The sequence below is a fragment of the Chamaea fasciata genome, unplaced genomic scaffold (genome assembly GCF_029207755.1).
Source record: "Chamaea fasciata isolate MVZ Bird 193981 ecotype frontalis unplaced genomic scaffold, bChaFas1.0.hap1 SCAF_4, whole genome shotgun sequence".
Taxonomy (NCBI): Eukaryota; Metazoa; Chordata; class Aves; order Passeriformes; family Sylviidae; genus Chamaea; species Chamaea fasciata.
Window position 1 is genome coordinate 41339012 of NW_027094089.1, and position 18638 is coordinate 41357649.

Below are 18638 nucleotides of genomic sequence, written 5' to 3' on the forward strand. Positions count from 1 at the left end.
ATTGTGTTTTTTCAGCGCAGTTTATACAGGTGAGCAGGGACATGTAAGTGCAATTTACTGATTTGGTGGCTTTCACACAACACTGTTCTTCTGTGCCTTCATCCCATAGTCCAAACCATGCCATGGTTTGGAGCCATGTACACTCCAGATGAGTCAAACTGGTCAGTTAACAGTACAGGGCTCTGTGTCACCCCTCCAATTACTTTTATCACCAGAAACAGGCACTGTTGCTGTCTTCATCAATGAGCCAGCGACGAAAAGCGTTTCCTTTTTGGATGATATTTTGGCAGGTTTTGACCTTTCCCCCGTCAGACTCGGTGCGACCTGGCCCGCTCCCGGGGACCAAGGCGGGGGCTCTGGGGAGCGACAGCACCACGCAACCTCTGGGAGACAGCCCAGCGCTCTCGCCCCCGCGGGCCTTCGGGCGCCAAAGAGGTGGGACAGCATCTCTTCCGCCCGGCCTCCGCCGCCCCCCAGGAACGCGGGCGGCGAGCGCTCCTCCCCCGGCCGCCGCTGCCTCCCGGAGCCGGGGCCGAGCCGGGCCGGGCCGGAGCGGGCCGGGCGCGGGCGGCGGCGCGGGCGGGGCCAGGCGCAGGCGCGGCGCGCGGCGGGCTGCAGCCGGGCCCCGGTGCCGCTCCGGGAGCCGATGGCAGCTGCACAGCGCGGCCGCCCGGCGGAGCGCGGCGCGGTTCGACACCCGCGGCGCGGGATGCGCGGGCGGGCGGGCGGCGGCGGCGGCGGCAGCGGTTGCGGCTGCGGCAGCTCCAGGAGCTGGAGGGACGGGGCCGGGCGGCCAGTGGCCGCCGCTGAGCTCGTCTGACCTGCGTGCCCGCTGGCCGCGCCGGGCTGCCCCGAAGGATGTCCGCCCAGTCCAAGGGGACCGCATCCTCCTCCTCCTCGCCGTCCGAGGGGCCGCCGGCAGCCTCCAAAGCCAAGGTGAAGGAGCAGATCAAGATCATCGTGGAGGATTTGGAATTAGTCCTTGGGGACCTCAAAGATGTCGCCAAGGAACTTAAGGAGGTGAGAATGAGGGGCTGCGCGGGCGGACCCCCAGTCTGCCCCGTATGGGGCACGCGCCCCACCGCCCGCAGGCTGGGGTCCTGCTTCCCCCGGAGCTCTGCTGCGGCCCCCGGGCTCGTTTTGCCCCTTCTTCGCCGCGGGTCGAGCAACTAGTGTCCAGGCTGGGCACGGGGCAGCTCCCGGCCGTGCTCCGGGGCGGCGGCTGGGCATCGCTGCGCTGCCCGGCGGCCCGGAACGGGCTGGAGTCCCGTGTCCCGGGTGCCGTGCACCCCGAGATCGTCCGTGCTCTCCTCGACTGCGAGGTTGCTCTACTCGGGGACTTCCCACCTCAGGGCACCCCTCGGAGTTTCATTTTTCCCGGGGGGAGCTTCTCCTGAGCGGTCCCTGCTGGGCGGGAAAGGTGTTGTGTTGGGGAGCTGCCGGCCCCGCAGCGCTGCCCGATTCCGGGCTAAGCCGCGCCGGCGTCCCGGCGGTGGGAGACGACTCAGGACAGACCCCGCTCCCGCTCCAGTGAGTTTTAACTTTCCGGTTGCGCGGTGCGGCGCCGTGCTCGCCCTCAGCAGCAGCAACCCCGCTGGCATCTCCCCGGCGGTGAGGGCTGAGCGGCCCCGGACCGGCGCTCCGCCACCCTTGGCGAAGGCTCCGCGCCCGGCGCGACTGCACCGGCGCGACGAAGTCAGCTTCAGCTTCTTGCAGCCTGCTTCACCGGGAGCTGAGGGCCCTGCTTATCGGCCCTATCTGGCAAGATTGCCTTTGCGATCTCTCTTGTGCTGGTGGCGGGTGTCATCTCCTCTAGGTTAATCTGCAGGCAGAGTGCGATTACCGCGGGCATGTTCATAAGCAGGGAAATGCAGTAGCTCAATGAGAAGAATTTGGCTGTCCTTTTGGAGATTTCCATGTCATCCTGATTTTGCTACACAACTGGTCGACAGATGGTTGGATTATGCACCGGAATGCAAGTCCAGAATCTCTGCATATTGCTTTATAATCCTATATTTGACAATTATAATAAGCTTTGGGTTTTTTGCCATCAAATATTAGTTTTCTATTTTAACATTGTCAACAAGTTTCTTTCAACAATGTTTTGCCGTCTGAGGCAGTCTGAAATTCACCCAGTGCTTTGTATATTGTTGAAGGATGTATAAACACACAGCTCACTAATCAGAACTTTTAGGCCCTTTTTTCACCCACAATTCCAGGTTTCTCCTTTATTTTCTTTTTTTTTTAATAAATCTATAATTTATCTTTTCCTTATATTTGCTGCTGTCTATGCTTTGTAATCTTTAAGGTATTTTGAAATGGAAATAAAAAATGTTTGCAGAGCAGCTCTTTAAAGATTTCTAAGACCGATAGTGTAAACTGGCTTCTGTTGCTGCAGAAGCACATTTTCAGGACCTGGAAAGGATGTAATGTGTTCTGTCCCATGAATGTAAATCGTTTTCTGCACATAATCAGTCCTAGCTTTCTTCTAGTGAGCAAATAGGATCTCTGTAAGTGGAGATCGTATATCATCATTTACTGTGGCATGTTTTATCTAAGCAAACTTGTCTGTTCTGGTTGACCGCATCTGTAAAAGAGAACTGGATTTACCTCTGCTTGATAGGGAAACTTGTAGAGAAATTGACCTGTAACTCTGTTAAGTACTGTGTACCTGTTGAAGGGGGCAAAAATTGCCAGTAACATCTGTTTTGAGAAAATAAAGGTATTTTTATAAAAAGGATAGTTAAATCTTGTTTCTGACTACACATGAGGTTTTTAGAAATACTTTTCACCCGATATGCCTTACAAAGATGGTAGCTTTGATACTCCAACAAATATAAGTTGCATACACATACATCTGCTTGATTGCAATATTATCGTTATGTGTTAAATGCACTTTGTGTGACAAATTATTTTGGAAAGTCTGGAAAAGTTTGTCATCTGATTACCATTAGTTTGTCTGCCTTTATAGGATGTGCTAAATCTGCACAAAAACTCTTGACATAACTGCAATGAATACTTTTTATGTAAAAGTGAGTTAATTGGTGATATTATAAGCTAATATCCAGTCTCTTTCACAAGTTGTTTGTAGGTGTTAGGAAGCATTGATTGGCTCTTTGTTAAAGCTAGCAGGAAGTTAATCTATCATTAGTTTTGGTATATTACACATAGAAATGTAACTGTGCTTCATTTAGGTTCCCTACTGTAGAACCAGTCATAATGATGAAATAGAGGATGTAAGTTCACACTTTCCACTTCACTGCAAATTCTGTATTTCTGGAAATGTTGTTGCTGCCTTCCCCCCCCCACCCCCCCCCCCCCCCCCCCCCCCCGGGTGTTTGCTGTAGCCCAGCTGTTGTGCTACAATCTTTTCTGCTACTTTTTTTTTTTTTTTTTTTTTTTTTTTAAATAAGTAGTACAGTATGCTGGAAAGAGTATTTAATTTTTTTATTACTATTTAAAAAGTTTTCGGTACTGGTAAGTGGTAGGGCATGAAGGTTTTTTAGCCCTTTTTTGTGTAGTTCCAGTAATATTTAGTTGTGATATAGAAAATACAATGTTACAGTAATGTTTTTTGTGATTTACATAATTTTTAAACTACTTTTTTTTTTCTTTTCATGCCTACGTATTTGTTACCCTTAAATATAAATTATAATTATTCTTAATGGAGCACTTAAACTGTTGTGATTAAGTTCATGACTCTCTGTCAGTCTTTTTTTTTAATTTTGTAATCAAAGTACTGTCAAAATGAAATGCCATTTTGTTGCTTCAAAATGAACTGTTGCTCTGTAACAGTAAGTGGCATGGCTATATGGCACTTATATGTTTTACTAAATTTGGCTTATGTTTTATTTACATTAATGTATTTTCATCTGCCCATTGTTCTGAACTTTTTTCTAATTGGTTATTTAACCCTTTTTATGTTTTTGAAAAAGGAAAATTGCAGGGTAGGTAGAGGGTGGCATGTTAAACCCAGATGGGCAAACCATGAAGTTACATATATTCTCTAGAAGCACGTGACTAAATCATGCAGAATAAACCAAATACATTTTAAGAGTTACTATGTCTCAGAAATGCAACATCCCTTTCTTCCCTCCTGCTCTCCCGCCCTTGTTTATTGATCTGGTCTGCATAGGCTAAGGTAACCACAGAAAATTAAGGATAGAGAAGGGTTTGACTGAGAGACATGGAAGGATGCAGCAGTGCTGAGTCCAGAGTCTGAGCTGGTGTGTGGCTAGTCTTCTGTTGGGAGCAGTTAATCTTGGAGAGGTGTTTCCCCTTTTGTCTCCTTATGTGGGTGTGTAGCAACAGTGGGATGTGTTTTTGCATGGAAAAATGGATTTGAAATGGTTTCAGTTGCTGTTATTTGATGAATATTCCAAATTTAAAAAAAAAAAAAATCAAAGGGATGTTGGAGGATTGAGTAACACTTTCTATTCCTTTAGTCCAGATTATTTCAGAATTAAGTTGGTGGAGCCTTAAACTTTGGTTCTCCTCCAGAGGATTGAATAAAGGACCTTTTTCACTGGTGTTTGTCCAGAAAGATGGGTATTATCAAGTTGTGTTTTGGAACTGATAATTATCTGTCTGGTGCCTAAGTAATGTAATATTGGAAATCAGAAGATGTTTGCTAATTAAACTATTGTAAAATGCATGATGTAGCCCTCTGATTACTTCAGAAGCGATTGTAGGGGATACACATGAACACCTGTGGGCAGCAGGGCACAGAGATTTGTATAACCTTAATAATGACAATGTAATTTTAAAGCCTTCCTTGCTCTCACATTTTATGATAATGTTACACATTTTTATAGTCTTGTGCTTGTTTTCATTAAAGAAATACATAACTAAATAATTTGATAAATACTTTCTTGTAATAATAATAAAAATTCATCTCGCAGAACAAATTCATGGAAGTTTTGTGTGAGACATTTGCATAGCTTTTAATTGGCTAAATATGCTCCAACCTTTTATCAAAAGGAAGCAGCTGTGTAGCTATTGCCAGTGTTTGGAATACTCCAAAATGGAGGTGCAGGAGTAACAGAAGCCCTCATAGGCATTGCACATACATCAGTGAATTTTCAGTCATTTGAAACTACCTCCTCTGCTTTAAATCCTTTGAAAATGTCGTGCTGACAGAATGAGTACATAATCTTCTGTCATCTAACTGATGTGCTTATTTTCCGTAAAGGTATCATCTATATAATGATGATATTTTTATTTTCTGTTATAATAAAGTCATTTTAATTAATTTGGGCGTTACTTAATACATATTTTCTAGGTGATGATGAGACTAGCAGATACCAACCCCCTCCCCCAAAACGCCACGACAAAGTTCGTTATAGGATAAATGACCTGATTCTATAAGCAGGCCAGTCATCACTCTCTTAAGTGAAGAGTGGTCATGTGTTCTGTGGTTTTAATTTCTGGATCAGGACTGCAGAAGTGTATTACAATTTCAACCACCAGTTTTTTTCATTTTATTTCTGGTTTTGTGTTCTGGTACCTGTCCAGATGGCAGAAGGTACTTCAAGTTCTTGCCTGTTTAACTGGAAACTAGGAAGTATCAGGTCCACCAAGAGGAACGGAGCAGCAGTAGTCAATGATGTATCAGTATCTCTGTTGTGCAAGCACCAGTATAAAAAATGTTTTGGGTTCATATTGTTGCATAAAGATGAGACATGGAGTTATTACAGCATAGTTATGGGAAATACTATATAGAAATCAAAGATTGGTAGAAAAAATAGCAAAACATTTTAATGCATTCCTTCTTCTGCTGATTCTTGCCTCTTTGGATTCTGTTTGGGTGTCAAGGACCTCCACTCTTTTTTGCTAGGTAGTGGCAGTTGAAGGAAGAACTTTTTGTGCATATACGTTTCTACCATTAGAAATCCAGTTAAATGCACATGCCCTACCTACACCTGGATGCGGGATGCAGGCCCTCTTAACAGTGTTCCTTCTGGAGTCTTTTTTTCGGTGTGTACACTGTCTGCATGTGCAGATCCTGGTAAGGTGTGTGAGGGACTGAAGCTTTTTTGTAATTTTTTCTGCTGTGGCTGGGATTGAGATCCAGTTCAGGTACCAGGATCAGGGTGTTGCATGAGTAAAGACATTTGCCATTCCAAAACTTGCTAATCTCTCCAAGAGATTTTTTTTTTCTGCTTTATTATTGCACTTGTTCCTTTGTGCCAGATACAATCATGTCCTGTACCTGGATGTTTGACTGCAGAGTATTATTCATTATGTAAGAGAGGCACTGCACAGCAATTTTAGTGTAATCTGCCCAGGGGTGCAAAGAGGGCCATAAATAGATGTTGCAGAAAACTGTATTGTATTTTTTCTTTCCATTTATTTCTTGTGGTCTGTGAAGCATTTATACTGTTAGAGACAATAAAACCTGCATTGAACTAAGATAAAAAGCTTATGCTTGTAGTGTCAATTATACTAATGGACCTAATAGGTAACTGTGAACATTAAAAAACCCCCGTGTGTTAAGGTGGTCAGAAACAATTATATGCTGATACATGAAGGGTGGGGTTGCTCCGCGTCTGATTTGTAACCATATTTACCAAGAATTAGTAATTGTATTGTATAACCCCTTGAAAAGAATAACTAGTGTACCTATAGAGCATTGTTTATTGATGTCAAGATACTTTGGAGAGGGAAGCACACTGCTAATTTGTGCTACTTGTTTTGTTTTTAAACTCATGTCAGCTACTTCATTCCTTATATGTAATACTGAGCTCCTGATAGTAATGTGCAATCAGGAGCTAAATAGGGCATATATAAATTCAGTTTTCCAATAAAAACAGTACCACAGTGAAAATAAGTATCTTTTTGTAAAATTTGAATTTTACTGCTGACTGTGATACAGAAAACAAAAATGGGCACGAACTTCAGTCTGCTGCAGTCTGATTTTTTGCATTGACTTTGGAAGGAACAAAACTAAGTTTGACTGATGGAAATTAGTTTGGGGTTGCATAATTTTTATTTTAATTTCAAAATGTAGAGAATTTAGTTGCTGCTACACATGTTTACGAGTGCATTATGCAATACCAATGAATTGATTGAACACCATCATGGAAGCTTTGAAGATTTTTGACAGTTTCTTCTGGCAATTATACAATGTTTGCATTACTCACCTTGGACAAAAATTCTGGACTATCCCCTCCTACTTCCAGTCAAAACTTCCAGCCAAATTAGCGCATATGTTGTACACATGTGTTGTGCACAACTAATTAATACTGCTCTTGGGAGGGCCGTAGGAGAGATGCAGATGTCCCTGAGCTGAGAGTGCTTTCCCACAGTGCCTGTTTGACAATACCTTTGTGAATGAGCATTACTATTGTCTTCCAGTTTTCATTTGTTTTAGAGTTGCAAAATATTGATGGCTCATAGTCTTCTCTTAGTGTTATACTTGTTCCTTGAGAGGCTGGTGAAAAAAATAAATGTTCAGTAACCTCACAGGGTAGCGCATGTATGTCTTGTGAAGGTTCCTCCTTTTTCCTTCCTCAGCAGAGGTTGCTGCTGCAAGGCAAAGAGTAAAGGGGTGTATTTTGCAAATGGACTGCTTTCATTCCCATGTAGCCTGTGTCTGACAGCTGTGCAGTTACCACAAACCTAGTTACCTATATGTAGACAGGGTTTTATTTTTCTTTACTAGTAGTTGGGCTTTTTGTTGGTTGTTTGTTAGTTTTTAATAGAAGCAGCAAATAGCAGTCAATGTACATTGTTTTCTTGATAAGTAACATGCTACCTCTCCTTTAAGTATGAATAGGTGATAAAGGACTACAGCCTATATGTGCCTCCTACTTACAGCTCCTGTCTGTCTCCATACAAAATTGACTGGTCATTCTTGCTGCAGTGACCTGCAGTGTTTCAAAATGCCATTTATTACTGTACCCAGGGGAGGAAGAAAAGCAGACCTAGTGGAAGGGCTGAGAAAATCCTCCAGCAGTTCTCTCACTACAGCTTCCCTCTGTCAGGTTGTGTGTGTTGAATGAGTGTCATGACAGGGCTTGGTGGCTGAACTGCTGGTGTTCTGGTTTAGTTTGGAATTGTTGCAGTACAGCTGATGGAAGGCAGTGAGGAGCAATTGCCTCTGAACAACACCAGTACCATAAGTAGTTGCTTCTGCAAAAACTATAGTGTGTTCATGTGTCTTTAAAGGTTAACAAACTCATCAATTGTTCTGTGCAGCATGTGCCACATTGCATTATGAAGACTGAGAGCACTGATGTTGAATCATTTTCAGATTTCATTGAAGATTATTTCTCAGTAATGTGAAAAAATCCTGTAATTTTAAAACACTTTTCAATTTTTCTCCTTCCTTTTTTTCCATAAATCCACAGTCATTATTCCAGTGTTGGACCCATGGTGGTATTATGTTCTGTTTATTATGGTCTAGTTCTTTGAGTGAAGAGCTCCAAGGTAGAATAAGAATAGGACATCCTTACTTGCAGTGTAATCATTTGCCTTCTAAGTAGGAGAAGAAGATAAAACCTAATACCTAGGAAAACAGTGTGAGAAGTTTATTATGTATTTATTAAGTTTATTAGGTGAGATGAGCTGCAGCAGGCTCCAAGGCTTCTATGGGATACCAAAAACTTGATTTGAGCTTTTCATGCAGCTGCAAAATATGAGATAAGTGTTTAAAATATTCAAAATTTTGCTATCTACTAACATTTCATAGTTTACTGGAAATATCGCTGTGTTAAAGCGAGCAGCTTATGTGGCCTAAAAGATACAGAGTCTATAAACTTAACGAAGTGAAAGCATTAAGAAATTGTTTGGACCTGCTTCTCCATTATTATTCATTGGTTCATACCCATGAAACAGTGTCCTTTCTGTATAAAATTATATGTGAAAATATGGAACATCAAGGTCAGTATGTTTTTTCTTTACTACAGTGTAATGAAAAAAATGTAATTCTTTCTTTGTATGCTTTTTCATTGAGATTTTCAGCTAAATTAACGACTGAGAGTTCAGTAGTTATTGGACAAAGAATTGGAACAGATACCCTTATTTCTTAGTACAGAATTAAAGACTGGTTGAGATTCAAAAGGGCCCCTAGAAATTGTCCAACTCATTCAAGAGTCAACTAGAGCAGGTTGCTTAGGATACTCTTCTTGAATATCTCCATATTGGATGGTGACTCCACAACCTTTCTGGACTACCCATTTCGGTGTTGAATCGCCCTTTTTTTGGTCTTGTGTTTAGGTTGGATTTCCTGTATTTTTAATTGTGCCTCTTCTTGTCTCTTTTACTCCTTCTAATCAAGTATGTAACATATGCTCCAGCCCTTCCCAACCCCTTTTCTGGACTAGCTCCAGTGTGTTCATATCTGTCTTGTGCTTAGGAGCCCAGACCTGCACACAGTATTTTGGATTTAGATTCAAAAAATCAGGTATGTATTTAATAAAAATTCTAGGCCACAAACATTTGCTTCCTCAATATACACTTTTTTAGCTAAATTTTAAAATTAGCAGAAGAATATAATGTACTTATTCATTAAAGTTGTAGTAATAGCTGGTTGTGTACTTCTCACTGCCTTAAATCTGAAGACGGATTTTATTAAATTTCAGGCAGAATAATAACACATTTGCAGTTTAGCTCCCTATATGAATATAAGAGGTACATACACCAAGGGCTTGGAGCTGGTGTTTGTGAATGCAGCCACTGGAGCCTGTATGTCACATTAGGCAGTGATGATTGGATGGGAGGGCTGCACCCCCTTCTGCTTTTATAAGAATGCTACTACTCCCATAACATCTCTACACTAAACTGTGATATATCCTTTTCCCCACCTTCAAATGAAATTGTCCAGGCAAACCTAATGTAATTATTCAAATTAACTTTGTCAACAATTCAGATTAATTTTGCCCATCTGCTTAATTTGCACTTTCATTTTCACTATGCTAATCTCATAGTAATCCTTCCATTCCTCTGAGGCTCTTTGGTTTCTTTTCCTGGTCCTTTCCCTCTTTTCCACTCATACCAGTTTCAAGTGTTAGTGTAACTTTGTTTACCTCACTGCCAGGAACTGTCAGATGTCATCTGTGCTCTTAAACATTAGAGTGCTTGTCTCTCCATTCTTGAAAGTTGTCACATGAAAGTCTATATCAGTTTCAGGATAATCCTGAAAGTTTCAGGTGACTCTGACACTTGTTTTAGAACCTCAGTTGTTCTCCTCTCACATCTTCCGTGTGCTGCTAGGAGATTCTCATGTAGGCTCATTCTTAGTAATTTTTTTTAGTTCAGTTTCTAATCTAATGTAGATAGAAACTGAAAGCTGTTTTTTGGATTCAATTTAACTGGTTATTATTACAGAAGCAAAAGCCATCCATGATAGATTAAGTTAACATCGTTTTCTAAAGTTTGCTTTATCTTTCCTAAAAATAATATAGAACTGTTCTCTTAAACAAATGATTTTCAGTTACCAGCTAAACTGTACTTTATTCTCTACATGTTTTTACTGGCAATTAAATGGATGCTTTGAATGAGGTAAGTTCATCATTGCAGATGGTCTCTGCTATTGCTAAGGAGTTTTATCTGTAATATCTAGGATGGTACAATCTAGACTTATTTGGCTTTCAATGCTTATAGGTAATTTTATGGCATGTGTTAAGGTTCAGTAACACTGTGGCATTTGGATGAAGAAATAAGCTGTGTATGAACACAGTGTTTGGATAACTTACTAAGACTAGAAAACTATACAAGTATGCCTACCTCTGCTGAAGTAATAACTTTCTGTTCGTTGAAATCAAAGTATGGGTGGTAAGGTGAACCTGAAAGATTTAGAGAAAACTATTTTTTGACAAATCTGGGATATTCCTGCTCAAGCAAAAGAAGGAGGAGGTTATGATTGTTTTTTTTTCCTTGTTTCCTGTTGACAGTTGGTTTGCATGTGTTTGTCTTTCAGTTGGTGATTATTTGATCTGGTCTACTAAAGAAAAAAGTCATAAAACAAGAATCCCAGAATTGTAAGGACTTAAATCGTGTACAAACACTTTACTTAATCATTTTGTTTAGATGTCTTAAATCTTAGCAAGCAGAATGTTTGCTGGTGTGATACAGCTTTGACTTTGATAGAGCTGTGCCTTCTTGTAGTTTCTTGGCTGTTGTCCTTAAGCAGTGCCAGTCATTCCCGACATTTGTTGTGTGTGTTTGGGTGCAACGTTGATGTCTTAGATTCACGTACCTAATTTTAGGAGAAAATAGAACCCCAGAATTTGAATAGACAGTAATGTGTTTTAATTGCAATGATAAAGTTCCCATTCTTTTATTTAAGGCTGAAATCCATTGCATATAAAGGAATTGTAGTCAAAGATTGGTTAAAGGTAGACATACATAGAAATTATACATTTAATATCAAGTAACTTGTGGAAATGCCCTTTAGAAAAATCTAAAAATATCTTCCAAATTTTAAAAGTTCTTAAAGGTAGTTTTGAAACTTTCTGTTCGATAATGAATCTTTTTCTGAGTGTTCACTGCAAGATTTCAAGTATGAGAGATATGATCCTCATAGAAAAAAACAGACTGTATTTCAATGAATGACAGCTGTGTACTATTTCTAGGAGATGAGCACTTGTCAGGCATCATGAATATCTACTTCAAGTTTCTTACGAATTAAAAAAAATTAAATCAGCTCTGTCAGAGTTTATTCAGTGTACATCATCTTTGAAACAGGAGCTACTTTATGATAATTTCAACAGAATATTAAATGTACCCAGTTATTTTTCCCATAATCTGGTAGTTTTCTAAAAGTTTATATCTGACTTAGAATATAAATTGTTTCTGAATTTGTATGTTCAACAGATATTAGTCAATCAGGGGCATAAACCTGTACTAAGATAAAAAGTTAATAAATAACCCTCTGGATTTATTCTTTCTTTGGGAGAATGTAAGTAAGCTTGACTTGATGCTTTGTATTATAGAGTCAAATGTAGTTAATAGTAATCTATCATGAAAAAAAGGAAAATTTTGTAGATCTTGAGAATCATTTGCTAAATGTAAAATGGGCTTTTGTTTAGTTTTCACAGCTTCTGACAGTGACATCTCATGTTTTAGGACTGATGCCATGGTGTTGTGTGACAGCTTTTCAAATGGATTTTGGGTTTTTTATCACGGTCTTTTAGAGGAGTGCCAAGGCCCAGAGGGAATTTGGATTGTTGATCTTCAATTTTCTAAAGATCAAATCTTTATTTAATTACAGCTTGTTTTGTACAGTCAAAGTACTTCTGCCATGTTCATCTATTATTTCTCAATTTAATTTACTAATCAAAAATGAAGCGTCATTTTTGTCAGTGTGCATTACCGAGATATGTCTTCCTTAAATGCATCATTTCTTGTACATTGTGAAACAAAGTTATCTGTTATGTAAATGCTAATACATTGCAATTAAATCTTGATCAAGAGGATTTTATAATAATTAAATGTCTATTTTGAACAGATTAAATTGTTTCCTTGCTTTATCTACAGTAACTATAGACTTTCAACACTTCTGTGGAATTCTTTCTTGAAGAGTGTAGTGTTAGACCAGTAGCCTGTGTGACTAGAGGACAAGGCATCAGCATTTTGCTTTCTCCTGGTGTAGTACTTTAGCAGGTGTATATGTCTTTAAGGTTTTTCTTCCCATGAAGGAGGTATTTTATGACACTTTATATGCTTCTTAATGCAGACAGGAAGTGTAGTACAATGTTTTTGTGGCTGGAAACTGTTTAATCTAGGCCAACAATTCCATTGGACAAACAAATAAATAATGACAAATAAATAACAATTCCAAGATTGTTGCAGTTTCTTTTTTGCTAATGTTACCACTCAGCTCTGGTAGCTCTTCAATATTTCTTCATTTAGCTGTACATGTGTGTTGGTACGTAAGTAAAAAAATACTTTTTTTAAAAATTTCTTTGGTAGACTCTTTCCATTTGATTAAACAGAGCTTTTCTAGCTCTGTTTTGGTTGAGTTGTTCTTCACAGAAATATGTACAATACAGTAGGTGAAATCTAATCAGAACTTTCTTGGAACTGTATTTTGCTACATTCTGAAGTTTCATTTCTATTTGGTAAGAAATTGCCTGCTGGCAGCCATTCCACGATGACCCCTCTCCAAAGAGCTCTATGAATTACTTGACTTCAGTCTGTAGCACAAAGATACTTAGTTTCTCCTCATAGTTATGATAATGCAGAAGGGGAATTTTATCCCATTTCTAAGTATCAGAGAGATTTACTTCATGCTATGTATATTGTCTATTAGGTCTCCTGCATCAGCAAATTTACTGAAAGCATTTGCAACTTCTGTGAATGTGTAATTAATAAAAATAGTGTATGACATGAATCAAAGTCTGGTTAAGGAGTTCCATTACTGTTTCTTCATGACCCAAATCTACTGCTTATTGCATATCTAGAAAAAGTTAACTGTAAAGTAATTAGTAATCCACCTGGACTTCACTTTTCAGGTGGTATGTACTTAAATTGTAGAACATTTTGGTGCCATGCAATATGAAGAATATGAGTTTTTATTCATTGAAGATGAGAGCAGAGAAAAATAAGGGGAAGGTGTTCTCTAAAGGCATAGAAAATCATCTCTGTTCTTCATCATCTCCTTCTACCTAGACTTCAGTGAAGCCTTTGACACCATCACCCACAACATTTGCCTGGAGAAACTGGCTTCTCCAGGAGTGCGGTGGGTGTGCTAATTGATGGGTGAAAAACTGGCTGGATGGCTGGGCCGAGAGAGTGGTGATGAATGGAGTTACTGGTGGCCAGGCACCAGTGGAGCTCCCCAGGGCTCAGTGTTGGGGCCGGTCCTGTTTAATGGCTTCTGTCAACATCTGTATTTTTTAAGTGCAAGACCTCTTTGTGTTTAGGACTTTAAAATTCTTTATTTATTTCCATCTAAGTGTGTTAATGTACTGTTATTATATGCCAAGGTTTCTGTGATTACTCTTTTTACAGAGTCTGAAGAGGTCTCTCTGTGTATAATCTTTCATTGAAGCAGGATTTGAGAAGGATTTGTGTGCTTTCACCCTCAGGAATACTTGTGTATGACCATTAGCAGTGGTAATGTTCCAGGTGTTAATGGACATGTTTGGAGTTGGGAAGTGCCAGTACTGGTGAAGGAGTACTTTACTGGACAATGAAGTTGATTCTGTGGACTAGGTTCAAAGACTTCTAGTTACCAAGTGTTTTTATGGAACATGATTACAATACTGTAGTGTTATTAAATTACTATTCCAGCAATATGTGTTAGAGAAGTTGAGCCTGGAAGGAGATGAGTTGAAAAAGGCAAGAAAAAAGTGAAGGAAACTGATATTGGTCTTCAGAATTTGAGCTATGTCTATATAGTCTGTCAAGGAAATCTGAAATGTCAGGACTATAACCTCAGAAAGATTTTCACTGAAGTTTATCCTCGCTATTTGTTATCCTTGCTATTCTTAATTGTTTTCCCCCACTTCCTGTAGAAACTTTCTCTTCATAATCATGAATTGCCACTCTTACTTTCATGAAGGAATATACCCATTTTTTTTTCCTCATTGGTAGTAATCTACTATTATTTATAGACTTATGATTCTGTTTCTATTGAGATTCTTTTGTCAATATTATGTTGTTTGGATATTCAAACATCAATTCTTGCATATATTATCATTAGGAAAACATATATTGTGGATCTGAATTTTCTCTGACTGTTTTTTCAGACCATGATTATTTTCCAAAAGCATATTTCAAAATGCCTTTTTCTCTTCTCCTTCTCCTTTCTCCCTCCATCTTAGAGTAAACAAAGGCTACTTACAAGACTTAAATTCTGTCCTTGTTCTAAGATAAAGTAGTGGTTCTAATTAACTCACTTTAGGTGCCCTGGCCTGTTTTGTTTTGTGGCAACACCTTAGTACTCTCATCAGGGCAGTGAACTTTCACAAGGTTTCTCGTCTTCCTGGAGAGTTAGGTTTCATCTGGTGTGAAACCATGGCCAGTGAGTAACACCCTGTCGGGACTAGACTCCTGTCTAATAATTTTTCCCCTATTTCTGCTCTCTCCAGTCTTCTGGCCTTTATTTCAGAGTCTGAGAATTGTTATATCAGCATACTCCATCAAAAATAAGAGTAATAGTCGTTGAATACAGCAATTTAAATAGTGTTCTTCTACGAGGGAGTGACATTAAGAATTTGTCTTTGCATGTTGGTACAAACTACTCTATCTGTGAAGTAAAATAGTGTCAGAAGGACCAATTTGCTATAGCACGCTGTATGTTCATGTCAAAGGAGCACTGTCCAGAATGGCTGGGTACATTTACAAATGCATAAAATGCCATTATGAAGAGTTTACTTGGTTTTGTTAATTTAATTTTGCTTTGAAGACAAACGTAATAGAAAGTGTAACACATCACTAGCTGCCAGATTCTTCCCAGTATAAAATAATCACCTTCAGTTATTTTATTAAGGTCAAATAGTTCAGATGGAATTTTTCAATGCTGAGTTCTGCATCTTGCTATTATTATTAAAAAAAAAAAAAAAGCCCCTTTCTTTTAGACGAAGTGGCTGATCTACTTCAGAGCAATAAGCCTGGGAAAATGTCATGGTTTTGATGATGCTTGTCATCTTCATGCTTGAAAGCTTTCCTGCGCCCCCAGCCCCCTGCTACTTCCTTTCTGTACTCTAGCAAAGAAGTCTAGCCTTTGCTGGAGTATAGTGTTTTGATCACAGAAGCCTGTCTGACATGACCAGGGGATGTAAATGTTCCCTCTGAGCTGCTGTAACAAGATTCTTTTTTCCCCCTTCTCTCCTGAGTAAGCCATGCTACTAAGCTATGCTAACTTGGTGGAGTGATGCATACCTCCAATGAAAGGAGAAGGTTGAGAAACTGCATGTACAGTTTACCTTTGCATAAGGAAAGGTTATCATAAAGGGGTGGAGAAATGACTGTTAATGAGATGACGTTAAGAAGTTGTGATCAGTGGTGTGCATGTTAGCTCTGGGAAGAAGAGAAGTCTGACTGGAAGTTTGAGAGTTTTGAGCAGAATCCATGTACTGAAGTGCCTTTTCTTCAGTGCTGAATTATAAGTCCCTGTATCCTGGATTTTCTTGCACCTTGATCTAGAAGCGGGTGAAACCCTTAGTAAAAGGTGCCTCAATCTTTCAGATCCCTCGTATCTTGAGTGTCAGTTCTCTGGTTTCATTGTATACCAGTAGTCTTATAGTCATCTATATGGCACAGCTATCAGCTTAGTATCAAATGATGGAGTTGGTCTTTTCTTCTATTTTGGTTTGCATTTTGCCTTGGAGATGCAACATAAACTTAGGTTATGTATTCTTAAAATGGTTTCTTAATTAGTTTTGATGAAGTTTTCAGTTGCATTCCCATAGCTGTTTTATGTAAGACTGCCTTACTCAGTGTATTTTGTGATGGTTCATGCTTAGTAATTAGCTGTGTGATACTATGCCACTGTAATTATTTGGTGTGATAGCCCTGCCTTATACATAGCATGACATTCAGGACTTTTCTGAACAGAGAATTAATTTTCTATTGCCCTTTTCTGTGATAAATGTCACTGTGATGTTGGAAACTCTCATAAATGTTTAATAAATTTATTTTCATAATACGTTTATGAGGTGGGGGGTTTTATCTCCCTTTCACAGATGTAAGACTGGAGGGTGGAAAATATAAATCAGTAAACACCTCATTTTCCTGTGTATTAAGGAATCAGTAAACACGTCATTTTCCTGTGTATTTATGGGTCTCCTTACTTCAGCTGAAATAGGTTTATCTTTGACAAATCAGATGTGACTATTTTAGGTCAGAAAATAAGAAACACGCATCTGCAAGATAGGTACAATTTTGTTGTCAGTAATTTCCTGTGGTACCACCACGCTGTGTCACAGGGGTAGAGGTAGGATAAGTGTATTTTTGAAATTATTTTATTGGATTGGCTACTGGATCTTCCCCCTGCCATCATTTAGGGATTTTTTTAAGTGTCTGTTAAGCAAATGTGTCTTCGAACACAATAATTCAGAGCTCTCTTATGAAAAGATATTGCTTTAGTCTCAGGCCAGCTTGACCTTTGCTGTTCAGTCACATTGGTCTTAGTTGAAACTCCTAATACAAATACATGTGCCAGGAGCTCCAGCTAAAATTCTAGGGACAATTTTGGGCTGTTTATCCTACTTTATGCCCTGATATTTAAGGTTTAGACTCCAGTAGAAAGGACACTTGAAAGCATGCAAAATTTTACTAATTAAGTGGTCCAGGAAAACTGAAACATACATGATGGAAACCAACATCTAAAACCAAATCCCTGACTGAAATGAGGCTACTGACAATGGCAAAACAAATCCACAACTAGCTGAAAATAGCTAACAGAATTGTGAAGAAGTGTAATAGTTTGTCTGTATGTTAACTGTTTTCATCTGAAGTGCTGTTGAAATCAGTATGCATTAAGGGAGAAACTACTATCAAAAAGCCAACTGTATTTTGGAGAGGAGATTTCAGCTTTCTATTGGAACCATCTGGTGTAATGGAAGGTGCCCTGCCTATGGCAGGGGCGGTGGACCTAGATGGCCTTTAAAAGTCCCTTCCAACCCAAACCATTCTGAGATTTTGTGATTGTATTTTCATTATTCTGTGTTCTCAGTACCTTTTTCAGAGAAGATCTTGTAGTGCTCGTGTAATGCTCACTGATCTCAGAGTGTCAGGTATAAGCAGGTCGCTATTTTAAAAGTATTTCAGAATCTGAGGCGTCTAATCAGGCTGTGGAAGTGTCTTCAATTAAGTTTGAATAAAGTCACTGTAAATACTAATTTTAAATGATCTGAATTGCATAGTACTATTAAAACAACATTTTGTCCTACTGGTATATATGTTTTTCTCCTATAATCTAAGTCATATAAATCTTGTGTTAATTTCAGTCCTGTTTCATCTTATTTTCAAAGATAATCTAAACTATTTTTATTAAAAATGTAACATGTTCTTGAATGAAATGTGCGCTTGTTTCACCTTGTTAACAAGATCAATAATCACCTTTAATCGTGCTATGACACTCAAAGGGAATCTTTTATTCCTTAATTATGGATGATCTTGGTCCCTTTCAGGAGAAAAGTTTAAAAAAAGTGCAATTTGCTCATGTATCATTATAGCATGTACTGTGAAAACAGACTGATTCCATTCTTTTACTGTAATTTTAATTAAGCAAAGCCATCAAGGAGCTAGGGTAGATACTTTTTAAAACTTTAAATTGACATCCTTGGAAAAACTAAGCATATTGGAAAAAGGAAATACTTTCTATAGTTAACTATGTAACACACTCTGTTATTTCCATGGTACATTTGGTTTCCATGTAGCGTACTTTTTATGTAGCAAAAGGACACTAAAAATGAAGAAATGAATATTTTTCCTTTTTTTTTATCTCTGGTATTTCTTTCCTTTATTTCTTTCACAGGATAATATCAACATTTTATTTCTTTTTAGAAACGCAATGCAGCTTCTGGTATAATACACCATTAGGAAAGACACTGTTTAACTACTGCTCCAAATTGGTTTTCAGTCCTGAATTGTGTTGCAGCATAAGCCAAAAGCCAGTGATGTATTTTTTTTCACATATGTTGCAAGCCTCTTCACAGCTTGGAAATATGGGAAAAGGAGGGTTT

General features: G+C 39.1%; 1 protein-coding gene across 2 annotated transcripts in view; it reads left to right on the forward strand.

Annotated features, from left to right (window-relative positions):
* Window positions 1-767: 767 nt before the first annotated feature.
* PRR16 (proline rich 16) overlaps window positions 768-18638 on the forward strand; it is a 137349-nt gene continuing 119478 nt past the window's right edge. For both annotated transcript variants that reach the window (XR_010720506.1, XM_066181372.1), the window contains exon 1: window positions 768-1020. Coding sequence is in view for 1 of the 2 variants with exons in the window: in XM_066181372.1 (XP_066037469.1) it covers window positions 859-1020 (162 nt within the window). In the remaining variant the exon portion in view is untranslated. The remainder of the gene's footprint in view (window positions 1021-18638) is intronic.